Source organism: Oncorhynchus kisutch, linkage group LG16 (assembly GCF_002021735.2).
Source record: "Oncorhynchus kisutch isolate 150728-3 linkage group LG16, Okis_V2, whole genome shotgun sequence".
In the NCBI taxonomy this organism is placed as follows: Eukaryota; Metazoa; Chordata; class Actinopteri; order Salmoniformes; family Salmonidae; genus Oncorhynchus; species Oncorhynchus kisutch.
Genome location: NC_034189.2, coordinates 38012521 through 38035863, shown reverse-complemented (window position 1 = coordinate 38035863; position 23343 = coordinate 38012521). Strand labels below are relative to the sequence as shown.

Here is a 23343-nt window from a genome sequence, read left to right as displayed (position 1 = left end):
TGTTGTCTGTGAATTTATAGCACGACTTTTGATGCTCCTTGGTTGGGGTCTGAGCAGATTATTTGTTGCAATTGCAAACGTAATAAAATGGTGGTCCGATAGTCCAGGATTATGAGGAAAAACATTAAGATCCACAACATTTATTCCATGGGACAAAACTCGGTCCAGAGTATGACTGTGACAGTGAGTAGGTCCAGAGACATGTTGGACAAAACCCACTGAGTTGATGATGGCTCTGAAAGCCTTTTGGAGTGGGTCTGTGGACTTTTCCATGTGAATATTAAAGTCACCAAAAATGTGAATATTATCTGCTATGACTACAAGGTCCGATAGGAATTCAGAGAACTCAATGAGGACCGCTGTATATGGCCCAGGAGGCCTGTAAACAGTAGCTATAAAAAGTGATTGAGTAGGCTGCATAGATTTCATGACTAGAAGCTCAAAAGACAAAAACGTCATTTTTGTTTTGTAAATTGAAATTTGCTATCGGAAATGTTAGCAACACCTCCACCTTTGCGGGATGCACGGGAGATATGGTCACTAGAAATGGTCACATTTAACACAGTAAATTCATCAGGCTTAAGCCTTGTTTCAGTCAGGCCAATCACATCAAGAATATGATCAGTGATTAGTTCATTGACTATAACTGCCTTAAGGGATCTAACATTAAGTAGCCCTATTTTGAGATGTGAGATATCACGATCTCTTTCAATAATGTCAGGAATGGAGGAGGTCTTTATCCTAGTGAGATTGCTAAGGCAAACACAGCCATGTTTAGTTTTACCCAACCTAGGTCAAGGCACAGTTGCATGGCTCAGTCTGTGCAGTAGCAGTGATTGGATACTTTAATGCATTCTGGGTCTTCCTTTCTTGTGTCACGAGAGCCAGTTTCATCATAGCACTTGATGGTTTTTTAACTACATTTGAATAAAGTTCTTGAAATGATCCAGATTGACTGATCTTCATGTCTTAAAGTAATGATGGACTGTCGTTTCTCTTTGCTCATTTGAGCTGTTCTTGTCATAATATGGACTTGGTCTTTTACCATATAGGTAAAATATACACCTGTTAATTGAAATGCAAATTGACAAGGCAAAAGGTGGCTACTTTGAAGAATTTCAAATATTAAATATATTTTCATTTGTTTAACAGTTTTATGGTTACTACATGATTCCACATTCGTTATTTCATAGTTTTGATGTCTTCTACAATGTAGAAAAAAGTAAAAATAAAGAAAAACCCTTGAATGAGCAGGTGTGTCCAAACTTTTGACTGGTACTGTATGTGCAGTTGAAATTTGACCATAGAATCAACGTCCGGGAAATATGTATTTTCACCTTTCATTCAGCACGTAAAATGCACCTGATTTCAACATCCGTAAAATATGTATTTCACCTTTCATTCAGCACGTAAAATGCACCTGATTTCAACATCCGTAAAATATGTATTTTCAACGTCCACAAAATAAATATTTTCGATGTTCAGAAAATGTAACCTTTATTTAACTATGGAGGTCAGTTAAGAACAAATTCTTATTTACAATGACGGTCTACAGTGGGTCAACTGCCTTGTTCAGGGGCCGAACAACAGATTTTTACCTTGTCAACTCAGGGATTTAATCTAGAAATCGTTTGGTTCCAGGCTGAATGCTCTAACCACTAGGCTACCTGCCTCACGTAAAATACGTTTTTTCTATATCCGGAATATATGTATTTTCAACGTCCACAAAATACGTGTTAGCAATGTTTAGAAAAGGCGTATTTTCGATATCCGGAAAATAAACCAGGAAAATACGTCTTTTCGCCTTTCATTCCGCACCTAAAATGCACCTGTGACGTCTGGAAAATACATCTAAAAGACAAGATAATATGTTTAGTGGGAAACTTCCTTCATGGAGATACATTTTGTCAGCTAGGGAGTATATTGCTTTTTGGCATTGTCTCTCTTCCTTCATGGGTCGATCTGAAACTGAACAGGACAGGTAAAACAACTTCCTGTAAGAATCGATCATATTTATTTCACCTATCCAATGTTTTTCGATCAGAGCATATGAAGAAGAGGACATAAAATGAGGAATCCACGTAGACTATTGAGATGTATCCCAACTATGAACGATTATCTTCCTCTCTGATTGGATTCCAGTCATCTTTAGGCTGCCCGAGCTCGCTTTCGATTTGACGAGAGGGGGTTTGAGTAAACTGATGGGAGGGGTCTGAGGGTGGAGTAAAGAAAAAAACAAAGACAATCCACACCAAACGCCATCTTGAAACTGTGGAACTGGTCACAGGAGAGGGAAACGTTGAGGATACTGCACGCTTGGGAAAATGCTGTACTGCCGTTCTTGTCCTTGATACACTCATGACTTGACAGCAGCGTGTTGTCAAAACTTATTCGCTGTTGATTTCATGTGCGTTTCCCAACGACGTGTCTGATAACATTTTGGTTTCTCCAAAGCTGCAATTGGATACGATTTTTACAGGCACTGGTTGCCAGCTTTTACGGTGTGCACAACTAGCTCGTAAAAGCCAACTGACAGAACACATTGCAATCCATTGGGAAGGGGAAATACAATGTTTCTGTTTGGAATTGGATTATGCGCTAGCATAACGTTAACCTTACATTTTGGAAGGTGAAGACAGCGTCGTGAAGACCAAGAAATGAGATGTATCAAATATAACGTTAGTCCACGAAATGTGGTGTATTTAAACGTCTTTCTTATCTAGCTAGCTGACGTTAGATCATTTACGATATCTAGAAAACTGCGTAATTTTAAACTACCTGAAGCTAGCTATCCAGCTAAGATTGCGGGTTAATTAGATATGTTCAATGAAATTATTGCTAATTTGACTGCTTATCATATTTACCTGGTTTCGTCTAACTAGGTAAATTAACAAGATTGAATGTAAAGAAAGGGAACATTAATGTTAAACACAGTGGAATAGTTGCCTAGTATTATTGCTAGCAACTAGTGCTGTAAGGTGCTACGGATAGTTAGACCAACCTGCAACAAGTCAGTGATTAGCTATGGTTTTAACCATTTTGTAGCCTCTAGCTAGCTACACAAGTATCACCTCTTCCATATTTTTGGACATAATTCTTCAGGACCTTCAACTGTGTAACGTAGTAGCAAGCCTCGTGGCTGGGCAGTGGATATTTTGGAGTGGGTCTTCTCAACAAACACCTGTCAACTGGAAAGTCCGTGTTAATACCACACTATGTTGACAATACTAGCTTGCAAACTAGCTGGCTAGTTACATTTTTCTTTTTTTTTGCACAGACCTTCACAACACACAGTGGAGGAGCAAACCTTTGCAGCTGTGTGTTTATTTCCCGGAAATAAAAGGATTTCAATTGGATTGAAAATGGGAGCCGCTAGTGAGCTGGCGTTTGCTGTTTTTCTCATCTCGTTTTCCTCAGGTGGGTGGATATCTGTTGGTAAAATAATTGGCTTTGTATGTATGGTTGTGTTAGAAATACTGTACTACTTACTGTACACAGTCAGTGATACAATGTTTCTTGGCCTTTGACCGTGATACTCGCCTCATTTTAAAGTTTATTACACTTTGCTTGAACAAAGATCCCGATTTGTTTTTCTTTCTCATTAACAAGTATACTGATACCTCCTGTTATATATATTTTTTTAAATGCAATTTGTTGCATGGCTCAGTCTGTGCAGTAGCAGTGATTGGATACTTTAATGCACTTGCGTGTCTTCTGAGTCAGAGACTTGTATAAGTGGGAAGATGTATGTTGATTCATAGTGTGTGGATATACCTGGAATATGCCTCTTCCACAGTGCCTGCCGCATTACATTTCCAGTGCACCAAGACCATTGACAAAACTAAAAAAATCACGAAGAAGCATCCATGGTGCTATCATCTGAGGGGAACTAGCCATAAGTCACCTATGCCATCTATCATTTTGTAGAGTGTTAGGGGTCAAAATGAATCTGTATATGGTGTAATACTTTGTATTTCCTCTCATATAGAAGCATCTCTGGAACATAACACTATATTTCATGAGGATAGGACTTCCTGTTGCTGAGATCTTATCTGAAGTGATAGTTAAAGGTCAAAGACCAGTCCACAACCTTATGTTAATCCCTAGTCAATAATTGCACCAAATCACCTGTTGGGATTCTTACATTTAACATGTTTTTTCCCAATTAGATATTGTTTTTCCATTTTTAGGGATGGTGTAGAACAGAGATGATTCAAGTAAAATGTATTAAATTAAAATGCAATATTACACAAACATGGCACTTAATATGCAATTGAGGCAGTACGTAATACATAATTACACTAATGCAAGACCAAGAATTTTAAGGTGAGTTGGTCATATTAACAAATGATCAGGATTTATGCAACACTGAGAATGTGTAAAAATATGAACCAATTTATGAAATTAGAACGCAACTTTTTATACTACTTTATGCAGTCTTTCAAAGACAATTTGTAAAAATCCAAATAACTTCACAGATCTTCATTGTAAAGGGTTTAAACACTTTCCCATGCTTATTCAATGTACCTTAAATAATTAATGAACATGCACCTGTGGAACGGTCGTTAAGACACTAACAGCTTACAGACAGTAGGCAGATAAGGTCACAGCTATGAAAACTTAGTACACTAAAGAGGCCTTTCTACTGACTCTGGAAAAATACCAAAAGAAAGATGCCCAGTGTCCCTGCTCATCTGCATAAATGTGCCTTAGGCATGCTGTAAGGAGGCATGAGGATTGCAGATGTGGCCAGGGCAATAAATTGCAGTGTCTACTGTGAGACGCCTAAGACAGAGCTACAGGACGGACAGCTGATCCGAACATCACACCTGCGGGACAGGTACAGGATGGCAACAGCAACTGCCTGAGTTACACCAGGAACGCACAATCCCTCCATTAGTGCTCAGACTGTCTGCAATAGGCTGGACTGAGGGCTTGTAGGCCTGTTGTAAGGTGGGTCCTCACCTGCAACATCGGCGCCTACGGGCACAAACCCACCGTCGCTGGACCAGACTGGCAAAAAGTGCTCTTCATTGACGAGTCACGGTTTTGTCTCACCAGGGGTGATGGTCGGATTCGCGTTTATCGTCGAAGGAATGCATTACAGAGGCCTGTACTCTGGAGCGGGATCGATTTGGAGGTGGAGTGTCCGTCATGGTCTGAGGCGGTGTGTCACAGCATCATCGGACTGAGCTTGTTATCATTGCAGGCAATCTCAATGCTGTGCGTTACAGGGAAGACATCCTCCTCCCTCATGAGGTACCCTTCCTTCTGTGCGTGATTTCCTGCAAGACAGGAATGTCAGTGTTCTGCCATGGCCAGCGAAGAGCCCAGATCTCAATCCCATTGAGCACATCTGGGACCTGTTGGATCAGAGGGTAAGGGCTAGGGCGATGTTTTTTATTTATAAAAAATCCCCCCCAGAAATGTCTGAAGAGTGGGGTAACATCTCACCGCAAGAACTGGCAAATCTGGTTCGGTCCATGAGGAGGAGATGCACTGCATTTCTAAATGCAGCTGGTGGCCACCAGATACTGGCTGTTACTTTTGATTTTGTTCAGGGACACATTATTACATTTCTGTTAGTCACATGTCCAGTTCATGTCTCGGTTGTTGAATCTTATGTTCATACAAATATTTACACATGTTAATTAAGTGTGCGCATATTCTTATTTACAACTCTACAACTCTGGGATTGGATCCAGCAACCTTTCGGAAACTGGCCCAACGCTCTAACCACTAGGCTACCTGCTGTCCCCAAACGAGTAGGGTTTTCTAAACTTTTGACTGGTAAGTTTCAGGTAAATGCTGTCTTTTGGCCAATTTTTTCCCAAATAATAATAAATCAGTAAATGTTTTTTTATTAAAACATTAAATAAAAATAACTACTGGCCAAAATGACCGGGGGGGGAATCCCATTGCAAAATAATGCTTTTTATTTATTGATGGAAACCAATTTTACTGTCATGCTTTTAGTTGTTTATGGATCTTCTTTATCCAACACCTATCACACATGCACAGCATACAGAACCTATTATCCTCATCTGGTTGCTGCTGGAGTAAAACATGCTTTTATAAGACCATATATTGCGCAACAATTCTAAGTACAGTCGCCTGTTTAAAAACAGTTGTTGTGCACGTTTAAAAAAAAATTCTCAACTGGTTATTGACGCGCCCCTCCCATTCACGTGCAGGCAACGGTCTATCAGTTAAGAACAAATTCTTATTGGCTATTGGATGTTCTTCTAGGCACTATAGTATTGCCAGCCTAATCTCTAACCCTAGTCGGAAGTTTAAATACACTTAGGTTGGAGACATTAAAACACGTTTTTCAACCACTCCACAAATTTCTTCTTAACAAACTATAGTTTTGGCAAGTCGGTTAGGACATCTACTTTGTGCATGACACAAGTCATTTTTCCAACAATTGTTTACAGACAGATTATTTCCCTTAAAGTGAATTAAATCACAATTCCAGTGGGTCAGAAGTTTACATACACTAAGTTGGCTGACTTTTTAAACCGCTTGGAACATTTCAGAAAATTATGTCATGGCTTTAGAAGCTTCTGATGGGCTACCTTCACACTCAGTGCCTCTTTGCTTGACATCATGGGAAAATCAAAAGAAATCAACCAAGACCTCACAAAAAAAAGTGTAGACCTCCACAAGTCTGGTTCATCCTTGGGAGCAATTTCCAAACGCCTGAAGGTACCACGTTAATCTGTACAAACAATAGTACGCAAGTATAAACACCATGGCACCACGCAGCTGTCATTCCGCTCAGGAAGGAGACTCGTTTTGTCACCTAGCGATTAACGTACTTTGGTGCGAAAAGTGCAAATCAATCCCAGCACAACAGCAAAGAACTCTGAATATCCTGGAGCAAACCGGTACAAAAGTATCTGTCCTATATCGGCATAACCTGAAAGGCCGCTCAGCAGGGAAGAAGTCACTGCTCCAAAACCGCCATAAAAAAGCCAGACTACGGTTTGCAACTGCACATGGGGACAAATATTGTTCTCTTTGGAGAAATGACCTCTGGTCTTATGAAACAAAAATAGAACTGTTTGGCCATAATGACCATCGTTATGTTTTGAGGAAAAAGGGGGATGCTTGCAAACCGAAGAATGCCATCCCAACCGTGAAGCACGGGGGTGGCAGCATCATCTTGTGGGGGTGCTTTGCTGCAGGAGGGACTGGTGCACTTCACAAAATAGATGGCATCATGAGACAGGACAATTATGTGGATATATATTGAAGCAACATCTCAAGACCTCAGTCATGACGTTAAAGCTTGGTCGCAAATGGGTCTTCCAAATGGACAACAAATGGACATACTTGCAAAGTTGTGGCAAAATGGCTTAACTTCTTATGGTATAAGGGGACGGTTGCGTCCCACTTGAACAAAAAATGGAAAATGCAGAGCGGCAAAAAAAAAAAAAAAAAACATTGATATAAGAATCTAACTTCCAGTAAATCACACATGTAAGATACTCAATTAAAGCTACACTCGTTCTGAATCCAGCCAACATGTCAGATTTTAAAAAGGCTTTTTGGCAAAAGCATAAGAAGCTATTATCTGATGATAGCCCAATAGTAAACAAAGAGGGTAGCATATTTCAACCCTACAGGCGCTACACAAAACGCAGAAATAAAACATGCATTACCTTTGACGAGCTTCTTTTGTTGGCACTCCAATATGTCCCATAAACATCACAATTGGTCCTTTTGTTCGATTTAATTCCGTCCATATATATCCAAATGTCCATTTATTTGACGCGTTTGATCCAGAAAAAAACAGCTTCCAAAAAACGCAACGTCACTACAAAATATTTCAAAAGTTGCCTATAAATTTTGCCAAAATATTTCAAACTACTTTTGTAATACAACTTTAGGTATTTTTAAATGTTAATAATCGATCAAATTGTAGACTGGTCTATCTGTGTTCAATACAGGAAGACCACAAACCATGCTACTTTTCACGTCTTGCACACTCTCAAAAGTGTTACCCAGTTCCTAGATGGCCTACTTCTTCATTGCACAAATTAATAGCCTCAACCAAATTCCAAAGGCTGGTGACATCCAGTGGAAGCGGTAGGAACTGAAAACAGGTTCCTAAGAAATATCATTTGCCAATGAGAACTCAGTGAACAGACAGACAAAAAATAAAAAAATCTGAACGGTTAGTCCTCGGGGTTTTGCCTGCTACATAAGTTCTGTTATACTCACAGACATGATTCAAACAGTTTTAGAAACTAATATGCGTATCTTATATTCCTGGCATGAATAGCAGGAAGTTGAAATTGGGCACACTATTTATCCAAAAGTGAAAATGCTGCCCCCTATACCTTAAGAAGTTAAGGACAACAATGTCAAGGTATTTGAGTGGCCATAACAAAGCCCTGACCTCAATCTTATAGAAAATGTGTGGGCAGAACTGAAAAAAAGTGTGCGAGCAAGGATGCCGACAAACCTGACTTATACCAGTTCTGTCAGGAGGAATGGGCCAAAATTCACCCAACTTGTTGTGGGAAGCTTGTGGAAGGTTACACTCAATTAGTTTTGTGTATGTAAATTTCTGACCCACTGTGATGAATCTGATGAAATAAATAAAAGCTCAAATAAATCCTCTTATTTTTCTGACATTTCACATTCTTAAAATAAAGTGGTGATCCTAAGACAGGGAATTTTTACTTCGATTAAATGTCAGGAATTGTGAAACTGAGTTTAAATGTATTTTGTTGATCTGTATAGTTTTGGCATATTTATTTATGTAAACTTTCTTTTGTTGTCCAGAAGCCAAAGATGCAACCCATCCTAGTTATTGCATCTTTAGATTCTTTGTAAATTTCGAACAGATATTTGAATCTCTCACATATGGAGGCGCCATCAGGTGCGCTGTTTAGAATGGTGTTTTCCGGCACATTGCATTTTGTCAAGTGTTTGAAAATAATGTTTTATGGCTGTTAATTACAGTTGCATGTTCTGTTAACTCTTGGAACTACCCATCCCGGATCTGGGAGAATTGTCATCAACTACACTAATTAGCATAGCGCAACGGTCAAAACTAGAAAATATTACTAGAAAATATTAATATTCATGAAATCACAAGTGAAATATAGTGAAACACAGCTTAGCCTTTTGTTAATCACCCTGTCATTTCAGATTTTGAAATTATGCTTTACAGCCAAAGCAAGACAAGCGTTTGTGTAAGTTTATCGATAGCCTAGCATAGCATTATGTCTAGCTAGCAGCAGGAAGCTTGGTCATGAAAATCAGAAAAGCAATCAAATGAACCGTTTACCTTTGATCTTCGGATGTTTTCACTGACGAGACTCCCAGTTAGACAGCAAATGTTCCTTTTATTCCATAAAGATTATTTTTATACCCAAAATACCTCACGTTGTGTTGAGAAATCCACCGGAAATAGCGTTCACGACAACGCTGAAAAAAATGATGTCCATAATATCGACAAACATGGCAAACGTTTTTTATAATCAATCCTCAAGGTGTTTTTCAAATATCTATTTGATAATACTCTACTCAAATAAAATAGAGGGAACACTAAAATAACACATACTAGATTTGAATGAATGAAATATTATTATTAAATACTTAGTTGAATGTGCTGACAAATCACACAAATTATCAATGGAAATCAAATTTATCAACCCATGGAGGGTCTGGATTTGGAGTCACGCTCAAAATTAAAGGCTACAGGCTGATCCAACTTTGGTGTAATGTCCTTAAAACAAGTCTAAATGAGGCTCTAGTGTGTGTGTGGCCTCCACGTGCCTGTATGACCTCCCTACAACGCCTGGGCATGCTCCTGATGAGGTGGCGGATGGTCTCCTGAGCGATCTCCTCCCAGACCTGGACCAAAGCATCTGCCAACTCCTCGACAGTCTGTGGTGCAACGTAGCGTTGGTGGATGGAGCGAGACATGATGTCCCAGATGTGCTCAATTGGATTCAGGTCTGGGGAATGGGCGGGCCAGTCCATAGCATCAATGCCTTCCTCTTGCAGGAATTGCTAACACACTCCAGCCACATGAGGTCTTGCATTAGGAGGAACCCAGGGCCAACCGCACCAGCATATGGTTTCACAAGGGGTCTGAGGATCTCATCTGGGTACCTAATGGCAGTCAGGCTACCTCTGGCGAGCTGTGCGGCCCCCCCCCAAAGAAATGCCACCCCACCCCACACCATGACTCACCCACCGCCAAACTGGTCATGCTGGAGGATGTTGCAGGCAGCAGAACGTTCTCCACGGCGTCTCCAGACTGTAACGTCTGTCACGTGCTCAGTGTGAACCTGCTTTCATCTGTGAAGAGCACAGGGCGCCAGTGGCGAATTTGCCAATCTTGGTGTTCTCTGACAAATGAAAAACGTCCTGCACGTTGTTGGGCTGTAAGCACAACCCCCACCTGTGGAGGTCGGGCCCTCATACCACCCTCATGGAGTCTGTTTCTGACCGTTTGAGCAGACACATGCACATTTGTGGCCTGCTGGAGGTCATTTTGCAGGGCTCTGGCAGTGCTCCGCCTGCTCCTTGCACAAAGGTGGAGGTAGCGGTCCTGCTGCTGGGTTGTTGCCCTCCTACGGCCTCCTCCACGTCTCCTGATGTACTGGCCTGTCTCCTGGTAGCGCCTCCATGCTCTGGACACTACGCTGACACACAGCAAACCTTCTTGCCACAGCTCGCATTGATGTCCCATCCTGGATGAGCTGCACTACCTGAGCCACTTGTGTGGGTTGTAGACACCGTCTCATGCTACCACTAGAGTGAAAGCACCGCCGGCATTCAAAAGTGACCAAAACATCAGCCAGGAAGCATAGGAACTGAGAAGTGGTCTGTGGTCCCCACCTGCAGAACCACTCCTTTATTGGGGGTGTCTTGCTAATTGCCTATAATTTCCACCTGTTGTATATTCCATTTGCACAACAGCATGTGAAATTTATTGTCAATCAGTGTTGCTTCCTAAGTGGACAGTTTGATTTCACAGAAGTGTGATTGACTTGGAGTTACATTGTGTTGTTTAAGTGTTCCCTTTATTTTTTTGAGCAGTGTATCTCAACCGGGACAATTGGCTTTTCAGTAGGAGCGAGAGGAAAAATGACTACCTGTCTTTTACGCAAGAATCACTGAGCCCTCAGCTGGCCACTGACGCAATGTAGTCGTTTACGCTCATTCTTCAAAATAAAGGCCTGAAACTACGTCTAAAGGCTGTAGACACCTTAGGGAAGCCACAGAAAAAGCAATCTGGTTGATATCCCTTTCAATGGGCAATAGGGATGCATAGAAAGACAGGGGTTTCAAAATAAGAGTCACTTCCTGATTGGATTTTTCTCAAGATTTCGCTTGCAATATCAGTTTTGTTATACTCACAGACAATATTTTAACAGTTTTGGAAACTTTAGAGTTTTTTTTTATCCTAAGCTGTCAATTATATGCATATTCTAGCATCTGGTCCTGAGAAGTAGGTGGTTTACTTTGGGAACGTTATTTTTCCTAAATTAAAAATAGAGCCCCCTAGTTTCAAGAGGTTAAGATTCATTACCATCATTTAAAAGTGTCATTTCTGTCATTCTGAGCACCGTGGGTGGAAGCACTAATGGGTTATGCACCCAATGGCCGGTAAATTCAAATCTTCCCGGGTCATGTTGTTCGGCGCCACATTTTCCTAACCGAAACCCTGATACAGCCACTGCAGAGCAGCGCTGCCTCTCGCCCAGAGTGTTACCTCAGGGAACGGCGTCAAGCCAACATCCTCCCTCATACAGCTAGCTAGCATCTTGTCATGAAAACAGGTGGCAATGTGAATTTTGACTTCTCATACACCAAAATGTAGCTACAAAGCTCTACTTTGTAACCTGTTATGCTTTTTTAATGTCTCTGAAAACATCTGAATGACCACAGCGAAGAAAAAACATTTTACCTTCTATTTCAGTCCAATGGATGTCTGATGACTGTGAAACACCCTCAGAACGTCCCCATACTTGTTGGCAATACAATGTCACATGGTAGAGAGTAATATCAATGGCAAAGAGCAAATATCAGCACACAGGTTTCGTGAAGGCTGTCCCACAGATTTGACAGTTTTTAGCACAGCACTTTACATTTGGGCTCATGGTTGACTTCCACATTCAGGTTTTCAAAGGACTTTTATTTATTTTAACAACCATATGTAGTGAGTGTATTTGATCACACATAGCGTCCATTGTTTGTCGTGTCACCTAACTGAGTACCCACTGTCAATAGATGTTATCATAGATGGGAAATACCATCTTAACCTGTACTGTTTTCATTTGAGTGTTATCACTGTTTTGTTATACTGTGGCATCAGATAACCTCTAGGCCTATACTGGAAATGCAAAATTCAACCATATGTTTTTGTCTGGTGGTGGTGGACCTCGTCTCATTAATAAAGACTACAACTTGCTGACTTGAGACTATATGGAATTAAATGCAGAATCCTCACTGGGGAGCAAGCTGCCTAGATAATCCTGTATGCTGTCTGCTTTTGAAAGCTGCTATCTGCCCTAACAGTTGGTCAGTCAAGCAGTGTTTCCCCTATATTCATTTAGCAGCTGAGATGTGCTTTTAAAGGGATAGTCATTGGCTCAATGACTGGAAGTCTATGCAAACAGCTACCCCTGTCACCTTTGCCACCACTGCTGAAAGAATCCTAGGGGAAACACTGTCAAGGTTATATTTTCAAGGTTTGATTACATGTAAAAGTATTAGCTTTTCTGGCCACATTACAAATTTACATTGCTTAATTTAAATATTTCATTCTGTGTTAAGCCTGAATATCTGTCACTAAATGTGGGTGTTTTGTATACTGATATGAGTAGGAATTATGAGGACAGTAAATATGCAGTGTGACGCTCAACAAAGAATTCAAATGTCTAGCCTCAAGCAGTCCTTTGACTCTGATTTGGGACAAAGGCCCATGTAGAGTTTGATCCTCTTTAAAACAAGGCTAAAGAGGTTAGACTATACAGCCATATGCTGAGGGTAAAGTAGCTCTAGCCCAGCCGCTTAAATCCTCATCTCAAAAATGTGTAATGACTTATGTTGGCTTCACCAAAGCCAAGCAACAGCAGTATAATTGAATCGCACTCATCTTGAAATGTCATGTACAGTAATGCAGACATGCTCTGCTGGACTGTAGATTTGTTACTAAAACTGAAACCAAACTCCGCTATGACTGACTGAAGTGGTTGAGGTTTGGTGTGGGATAATAAACGTCTCAATTGCTGTCGCTCACCCGCCCATGGCCCATTCCATTCCAGGCTTTGTATCCGGTTCAGGTTACCTGCTGCCTCGCTCTCTAGAGTCTGGACTTGGGTTCAAATAGTATTTTTATCATTCAAGCTTAAGCTGTGTTTGATTTAAGCTTGCCTGGTACATCAGGGCCAATGGAATAGTCCCATAAGTGCAAACCACTCCATTTCATATACTCCAGGCAGACTCAAGTAAACACTCAAAGTATTTGAAAGTGGCCAAATACTATTTGAACCCAGGCCTGCATTATCCCTCGGAGTCACCAGTCTCCAGGGAACCCTGGAGGCAGCGGAGCCCAGGCATTCCTCACCGTGTCAATGAAAAGGAGCATGCTCCCACCCCCTGCCAGGGCTCATGTTGACACTGTCATCCACCAGCAACCCAAACCAGACCAGAGAAATGATGAAGCCAGACAGATGTAGCAAGCCCCCCCCTTAGGTCCAGGCTTCAGGGTGGATGGATGGATGGCACAGCTGCAGAACATCATCTTAGTTTTTGCAAGCACCGGTTTCAAGAAGGGGAGTTGCACTAAAGATCTTCACGTGTCCAAAATATTGGACTCGTTCCGAACTTTTACAGTTTGTTATTTGGATTAAACTCTTTCTGCAATATTTTGGTCGCTCACAGTTTAAGGAGCTGCTGGAGTTGGCTGGCACTGTGTCCCAGTTTCCTTGTATCCTTCCTGAATAATTGGGGCCCTATAAAATCTGTGATGCGGACAGAATCACAGAATCCAGACAACTGAATTCAACAATATTACATTTTTTATTGAATTTAGTAAGAAAACCACAATGTAATCTGAGATCTACCGCATAGATTTTTTTTTAAACACGACTTAAATGTAAGCCTATGCAATATTAACCAAGTAACCTCTCTCTGGGATATGTGGGACGGAAGCGTCCCAACTTGCCAACATCCAGTGACAATGCAGAGCGCCAAATTCAAATAAATTACTATAAAAATGTAACTTCCATGAAATCACACATTCAATATACCAAATTAAAGCTACACTTGTTGTGAATCCAGACAACGTGTCAGATTTCAAAAATGCTTTACGGCGAAAGCAAACGATGCATTTATCTGAGGATAGCACCCAAGCAAACAAACACAGACCACCATATTTCAACCCTCTAGGTGCGACACAAAATGCAGAAATAAAGATCTAATGCCTTTGACGAGCTTCTTCTGTTGGCACTCCAATATGTCCCATAAACATCACAAGTGGTCCTTTTGTTCGATTAATTCCATTGATTATATATCCATTTATTTGGCGCGTTTGATCCAGAAAAACACTTGATTCCAACTCACGTAACATGACTACAAAAGTTACCTGTAAGCTTTGTCCAAACATTTCAAACTACTTTTGTAATTCAACTTTAGGTATTTTTTAATGTAAATAATCAATCAATCAACAATCGTGCTTCTACACCTGCATTGCTTGCTGTTTGGGGTTTTAGGCTGGGTTTCTGTACAGCACTTTGAGATATCAGCTGATGTACGAAGGGCTATATAAATAAATTTGATTTGATTTTGATTTGATTTGGTAATATATTGGTTGTTGTGTTACTTGTGAAACACAGCTGAGTGAGCATACATTTCAATTATTTTATTTTTTTACTGGGCTGATGGTGCCTGCATCTGATGGTCATTCTCAGCAGAGGAAGAGAGCAGCAGACTGAGTGTCCGCACACTCAACATTCCTCCACTGACACTGACCAAAAAGGTACACTGCCTTCCAGATGATGGCAACTCGAGTCACACTGCATTATTTCTGCCTCGTGCACAAATTTATGTTGTTACTCCTATGAACAGACAAGTTAAATATTCCTCTATTATCAAAGTCCCAAGCCGCTAATGATAACAACAACGCAAGCCTATAGATACTCATTCATTACTGCTACAGTGCTTGTTATAGCACAGAGTGGAAATACGAAGAACGTGCATTTTATGGCTTATAAAAGTGTTGAATACTACAAAGTTTTGGCAGTGCTGAGTAATAACTTAAACATGAACTCACTCATTAAAACACCATCTCTTTTGCTGTATTCGTTGACCGTCTCTGCAGTCATGGTTTTAAACGTTTTGAAATCTCACAATATCAACTTTGCTGTAGCTTTCTTTTATGCCTGCTGCATTACTGCAGACACAGTCATCTGAGCCATCCGATTGGCCAGTGGTAGGTCTATAGTGCACTTGATTTTCTCTCTGGGCCCGCCGGGAAGGCAGAGTTTGTACCTTCAGACACATGAAATGGTTTACAATTGCCTGGCACACAGCGGCAGCCAAATCTACCTGCAACAGCCCAAGACTAATACAAAAAATTAGGAACACAAAGATTTTTTAAAATTATATATATTTTTTTTTACAAAAATGAAAAACACAGCAATTTTTCCAGCCAAAGAGAGGAGTCACAAAAAGCAGAAATAGAGAGAAAATTAATCACTAACCTTTGATCTTCATCCGAATGCACTCCCAGGAATCCCAGTTCCACAATAAATGTTTGATTTGTTCGATAAAGTCCATAATTTATGTCCAAATAACTCCTCTTTGTTCGCGCGTTTAGTACACAATTCAAACTCACGAAGCGAGGGCAAGTCCAGGCGAAAGTTCAGACAAAGTCATATTACAGTTCGTAGAAACATGTCAAATGAAGTATAGAATCAATCTTTAGGATGTTTTTAACATAAATCTTCAATAATGTTCCAACCGGAGAATTCCTTTGTCTGTAGAAATGTGATGGAATGCAGCTACCTCTCACGTGAGCGCGCGTGATCATCTCGTGCCATTCTGGCAGACCTCTGACATTCAGCTCCCATTCACAGTAGAAGCATCAAACAAGGTTCTAAAGACTGTTGACATCTAGTGGAAGCCTTGGGAAGTGCAATATGACCCCATAGACACTATATTGGATAGGCAATGAATTGAAAAACCACAAACCTCAGATTTCCCGCTGGACGCCCGGGCCAAACTGAGCAATCAGGGCAAAGGGCCTTGGTCAGGGAGGTGAACAAGAACCCGATGTTCACTCTGACAGTGCTCCAGAGTTCCTCTGGAGATGGGAGAACCTTCCAGAAGGACAACCATCTCCACCAATCAGGCTATGGTAGAGTGTCAGACGGAAGCCACTCAGTAAAAGCCACATGACCGCCCGCTTGGAGTTTGCCAAAAGGCACCTAAAGGACTTTCAGACCATGAGAAACTAGATTCTCTAGTCTGATGAAACCAAGATTGAACTATTTGGCCTGAATGCCGAGCGTCACGTCTGGAGGAAACCTGGCACTATCCCTACGGTGAAGCATGGCGGTGGCAGCATCATGCTGTGGGGATGCTATCAGTGGCAGAGACTGGGAGACTTGTCAGGGTCGAGGGAAAGATGAACAGATCAAAGTACAGAGAGATCCTTGATGAAATCCTGCCCCATCTCATGATCTGTCTGGGGCGAAAGGTTCACCTTCCAACAGGACAACAACCCTAAGCACACCGCCAAGACAATGCAGCGATGCTCCCCATTCAACCTGACAGAGCTTGAGAGGATCTGCAGAGAAGAATGGGAGAAACTCCCCAAATACAGGTGTGCCAAGCATGTAGCGTTATACCCAAGAAGACTCGAAGCTGTAATTGCTGCCAAAGGTGCTTCAAATAAGTACCGAGTAAAGGGTCTGAATACTTATGTGAATGTTATTTCAGTTTTATTTTTTATAAATTTGAAAACATTTCTAAAAACCTATTTTTGCTTTGTTGTTATGGGGTATTGTGTGTAGGTTGATGAAAAAAAACAAGTTAATACATTTTCGAATAAGGCTGTAACAAATGTGGAAAAAGTCAATGGATCTGAATTCTTTCTGAATGCACTGTATACAGGATAAAGTGATTGTTGTCCCTTTTATGACATTTTCTACCCGCAGTTGACGGTTGAAGCAGAAGGAAAAGAGAACTTCCAAATGGTCTTAACTGTTTTGAGATGGGGCTGAAATCCAGAATTATATATCCATTGGCTATATCATAGCTACTTTTTGGAGATAAATATTGGTACATTACTAGCTCAAACTCTTTGAAACTGCAGAAATGACTTATTAGTAATAATAATAATGTATTACATTTGTACAGCACTGTTCATTATACAATAATAATCTCAGTGCATAAAAAGTAAAAACTGCACATTCATACTGAACAAAAATAGAAATGCAACATGCAACAATTTCAATGATTTGACTGAGTTACAGTTCGTATAAGGAAATCAGTCAATTTACATTTAATTAGGCCCTAATCTATGGATTTCACGACTGGGCAGGGGCACAGCCATGGGTTGGCCTGGAAGGGCATAGACCCACCCACTTGGAGGCAGGCCCAGCCAGTCAGAATGAGTTTACCCCACAAAACAGCTTTATTACTGACAGAAATACTCCTCAGTTTCATCAGCTGTCTGGGTGGCTGGTCTCAGATGATCCCGCAGGTGAAGAAGCCCGGATTACACGTGGTCTGCGGTTGTGAGGCCGGCTGGACATACTGCCAAATTCTCTAAAACAATTTTGGAGGCGGCTTGGCTTATGGTAGAGAAATTAACATTTGATTCCCTGGCAACCTCTGGTGGACATTCCTGCCGTCAGCATGCCAATTACACGCTCCCTCAACTTGTGAAACAAAACTGCACGTTTTAGAGTGGCCTTTTATTGTCCCTAGCACAAGGTGCACCTGTGTAATTATCATGACGTTTAATCAGCTTCTTGGTATGCCACACCTGTCAGGTGGATAGATTGTCTTGGCAATGGGGAAATGCTCACTAACAGGGATGTAAACAAATTTGTGCACAACATTTGAGAGAAATAAGCTTTTAGTACGTATGGAACCTTTCTGGGATCTTTTATTTCAGCTCATGAAACATGGGACTAACACTTTACACTTTATATTTTTGTTCAGTATAGATACGTATAGAATTGTCTTGAAAGGGAAAGATGCACTTCCTGTATTCTGTCAATTGGTGGAGTTACCCACTTACACAAAGGTATGATGTCTATGGTAAGACGTGCATAATTAGGCTAAGGTTACCGTTAGTAAACCATGGGTTTCACTTTCAGCACAATGCAATTTTCTCAGTGCTCAGGACTCGGGAGGACCTAGTCCTAAGTGTAATTAATGTGTCCTGCAGATGTTTCCTTATGCTTCACAGGACTGCAGTAGTCTAGACAGACTGGCTGCTCAGCGTACGGCCTTGCTTAGATCCAGGCTGATTAACACTGGTTGTTCTACATTTATCATGTTCTTGTTTCAAGTCTCTCAAGACTCTTTTTCCCCTTGCTCTTTTTGCTCCCGATAAGATTTTTCATGCCTTGCTGTCATCAGGTTTTTTCTTCTCCCTCTCACTGACTCGCTTCCCAAAGCACAAATGGAAGTCTGTTTTAGGGACATGGGTTATATGTATCTGCTGTTTGTTGAACAAGACGGGTTGATTTGCTTCCAGTAGGCTAATGCACACTAAATGGTTAGAGGGGGACCAATTACTAATAATCATGGCCTGTTTTTAAAGACCTATTTGAAAATGTAGGCTTTTCCTGTAGTACATAAGCATGAGGTATTTTCAAGCCCTGTGGATGAAAGAACAATAGTGTAGTAAGAGATACTGGGGAAGACCTTTTTTTATCAATTAGGCCTGAAATGGTCCTTTCGGCTAAATAGTCCTAGCTATAGGTGGTTGTGAGCAGTCATTTGCTTTTGCATGGTTGAATTGCTCTGAAGATAAGCATTGAATGTTGCTTTCCCCATTCCCTTCTGGTCATAAATTATGCTTACCACAATTTTCCTCCTCAAGATAATTCCAGACAATTTAGCTAGCTGGGGTCAGTGAACTTACCCCTACACCCAACATTGCTGAGGATAATTAGCAGTTTAAAATTGTATTTCCTTCCTGTAGAATAAACTGTAAGAATGTACACTATGCACAGAGCTGGCTGTAGCCTATTAGGCTGGCGCGGGGCCCTGGAATATGGGTGCCTGTACAGTAGACTAGTTCATTGGGTGCCCTGAATGCTGTAGCCTTGGCCGTAAGCAGTTTAATTGAAGTTGAGACTGATAGGCTGTCGGACATTCCAGCAAGGATTAAGGGGATTGGATGCCGTTGCTGAGTTTGGTGGTTTTACTGGCCTGTATGGAAAGACTGCAGGCTTTGTGACCGCGTCTGGCTAGCAACTAACCGGTTCAGTGTGCTTTTTGAAGTCCGTATCAACTTAATATGAATAGAGAAATGATTTATATTGAATAACCAATAAGGATACATAATCCATTTCCAAGTATTGTTAGTTGCTTCTTAACAGTCACTAGAGATGCTGCTCGACATTTGGCCATAAGTGGCTGATTCCAAGGGTCCAGAATCCCTCACCCTGTCACAGTAAAGTGATTACACCAGGCAGGCAGAGTGGAGAGCAATATTCCTCCCGATGGGCTACAGTGGCACTTCTACTGTATATTATATAACTGTAACCCAATCCCAGGAAACCAGCCGCATAGTGTGTGTGTGTGTGTGTGTGTGGCAGGCATCAGGGTGCACAACCACATGATTCCGCCTGCAGTGAGTCTCCTGTCTCTCTACTCATTGCATAATGCAAGCTGGCTGATAGTCAGCAGCAACCCTACACTGCAGCTGTATAGCTAGCCACTCCTGTCCCTCAGCCACATCACAGAGAAAGAAACCAGGCCCAGTGTTTTTCCATAGCTCCTCCTATGTCGTTGATCATGGCAGAACACGGGCATGTTATTCAGTGGGTGAAATGTCCAGGATATAGTAGGTATATCTGCCGTCTCGATCGCCAGACTCAGGGTCCCCCACAGCGGTTGTGGTGAGAGACGAGTAGATCTGTAATGCATATAGAACAGAACCAAAGGTTTTTCTTAATCAGATAACGCTGCATCTTCATACTCAAGTTGGTTATAATTGTGCAATACAGTTATTGGGTTGAAGGAGTCAACTGAGTGTAACTGAGTAGTAACAAGTGGTTCTAGAAGTTGAACACTCCCCGGTGTCAGTAGAGCTGTTAGCTGTTTAAGGGACCCCTCTCTCACCCCATATCTTTTCCTGCCAGTTGTTGTTGGTGTTGTAATATGATGCCCCGGTACTCTCGACATAGCCAAGAAGAGAATGAAAACCAATTTCTTCAGGCATCTGCTACTCTGCTTTCTTGACGCTGCTTTATTTATCTGAACTGAACCCTAAAATGCCTGACGTAAAGGGTTTTTCTAACGTCACGTGAAAGCATAAGGGTCCTGGAAAAATAAACATTAGGCTATATGTCATTACAATTAGTGCTGACTCTGTAGGATGTCAGCTTTGCAGAAGTAAGCAGTGTTTCACCATGCAGTTCTAATGGGGCCTGGTCAAAAGTTGTGCGCTATATAGGAAAAGGGTGCCAATTGCGCCGCTTCCTACGTATCAGCTACGAGCCTCGGCAGCTGCTGTGCCTCCAGTCAGACAAGCAGCTGGCTGTAATTGCCCCAATTTTTCAGTTTGACAGACTGAAACAAGTCACTTTTCCAGCTAGAAAGTTGTAGTAGGTGAGGTTAAAGCTGCTCCTGGCCCCAACTGCAGAGAACCTGGGGTGTATTCAGTAGGAACAAAACGGTAGAACACGATCCAAAGAAACTGAGTGAAACGGGGAGGTAGTATAGTGAACATGTTCATTCTTAACCCATGTCCACTACTCTCCTCACAAAGCCAGTTCTTAAGTCTCGTGAGACCTCTGCACTCTTGCCTTTGGCTAGCTCCAGTGCTGTTGTAAAAGCATTACCGTTTGCCCTTCCTCTACGCTAGCAGCATCGCAGTGCTTGAGGTGTCAATACAGACCTGTGTTCGATCCCGGGCTGTGTTGCAGCCAGCCCCGACCGGGAGACCCATGAGGCGGCGCACAATTGGCCCAGCGTCATCTGGGTTAGGGGAGGATTTGGCCGGCCGGATGTCCTTGTCCCATCGCGCTCTAGGGACTCCTTGTGGCAGGCCGGGAGCATGCACGCTGACTTCGGTCACCAGTTGTAAGGTGTTTCCTCTAACACGTTGGTGTGGCTGGCTTCCGGGTTAAGCAAGCATTGTGTCAAGAAGCAGTGTGGCTTGTCAGGGTCGTGTTTCGGAGGACGCATGGCTCTCGACGTTCGCCTCTCCCGAGTCCGTACGGTAGTTGCAGCGATGGGACAAGGCTGTAACTACCAATTTGGATATCACAAAATTGGGTAGAAAACGGGGTTAAAAGTACATTAAAAACAAAACAAAAAAATACATTCTTCTCTCCAGTTTATCCTGGAGTGGCCCCTGAAATCAGTCCATTGTAAAGGCTGGTGTAATGTTGTACTCGGGAGCAACTGAATTAATTGCTCACTCTGGAGGTTTCTCAAATGAATTCCCTTTCACTCCATCTTGGCACTGGGCATCATCACGAGAACAGGGATTGTTTTTTTAAGGTTAAAGATGCACCCAGCTTGAAGCAATTCTGTGTGGAGTTTATTTGCGTTCTGTAGGCCTATCTCTCACAAAATCAACAAGCGAATCGTCAATAATCATTATCCATTAGGATATTTGCTCTGTGTCTGTGTCGATTTAATATTCTTGTAATTTTTTATTAAATCAACAGCATGAGCAATTCCACCCTCTGCTATAACTATGCCAAGTCTTTAATGAATAGTTTGGTTTACACACACATGACAGTGCAGGAGGTCCCCCATGCAGGGCCGGTTCCAGACGTAAGTGACATTTCTGGAGGGTTAAGGAACTCAGTCTGGGTCTCAACTTACTGTTGAGGGTAAGAATAATAGAATACACAAAGTGCAATTTCGTAATGTAGTTGTGTATCAGCAGTTTTTCTCTTGTTATGTCAGTCACTGACAGTCACTCAATTAGCCATGTCAGCTAACAATTTTAGATTGGTGGTTAATCTAGCCAGCTATACAAACTTGTATTAATCATGGTCGAATACCGACTGGTCACCTGCCCAAGGGCCCTGACCTCCAGGGGAGCCACATTGATAGCCACTGGACTGAGCGGAGCCCTTTAGCTCTTAAATGCTCCGGGCCTCAAGCTCGTATGATTACCTTCTCAGTCCCAGCATCACCTTTTGGCTTCTGGACAGGCAGGGAGTCGGGGAGCCTTTGGTGAGGCTGCCAAGTCCAGACTCACTCCCTGTACTGCAGTCCACCAGCCTGCCAGTCAGTCTACTGTACATAAAAGGCAATGGCCCTGTCTGTCTAAACCACAACATTTGATTGCATTTAGGTTGAGTGGGGAATGGGAGGTCGTCTGGTGGGCAATGTTCACTTTGCATTTGCTTGTACTGAAAGTAGCCAATTAATGTTCCCTTAAACTTAGTGGGCATACTGTGGGCATGTTTCAGTACATCTAAGGACAAAGATGTTCTCCAAGCTAGAAATGGAGGGCACTCAGGGCAGAGTGAGAGTTCGGCTACACTCTGAGCAGGGGGCAAATCAGACTAAGTTTTGCTGTGAGCAGCACTGCTCTCTCTCCATGTACATTAGTAGTACCACTTGTGATGCACAATATATCGGTAACCTTATCGGAATCGGCCCGATGTCTAGTTTAATGCCGATGTGGGAAAACTGATGTCAAATCTGACGTGCATACCTATATAACGTCGGTACATGGCCTAATGACACCACGTAAAATGTAGCACTACATGTGCAACACTGCATTCCTAACCTATCCCACAATGGCTGCTGTGAGGATCGAGCAGTAAACAAGTCGAGCAGTCATTTGAAAGAGTAATAACATTTCAGCGAGACAACTCAAAGGCGGCCTAATCCATGAACTCCAATATAATGGAATTCATTGCCTTTGACAGCCAATCGTTCTCTGTCGTGGGTGATGTTTGCTTTCGCCGACTGGTCGCGCACCGGTACACACTACCAAGTGTGCTATTTTTCAGATTTTGCCCTACCGGAGTTACACAGTAATAGCGTCACTCCAACAAAAAATGTTTTTACATTGTGTCACTGCTATTAGCTTCACGACTGACATTTGGACCAGCGCTATCAACCCCATGAGCATGCTGAGTCTGACAGCAC

General features: G+C 41.9%; 1 protein-coding gene across 7 annotated transcripts in view; it reads left to right on the top strand.

The window, feature by feature from the left end:
- The first annotated feature begins 2245 nt into the window (after window positions 1–2245).
- LOC109906676 (activin receptor type-2A) overlaps window positions 2246–23343 on the top strand; it is a 48995-nt gene continuing 27897 nt past the window's right edge. For 2 of the 7 annotated variants that reach the window (XM_031792353.1, XM_031792351.1), the window contains exon 1: window positions 2248–3417. In XM_031792353.1, coding sequence (XP_031648213.1) covers window positions 3363–3417 — 55 coding nt within the window. In that variant the 5' untranslated portion in view covers window positions 2248–3362. Of the gene's footprint in view, window positions 3418–23343 lie in introns of all 7 variants that reach the window. The other 5 variants (XM_020504508.2, XM_020504505.2, XM_031792349.1 and 2 more) reach the window with 4 other exon arrangements.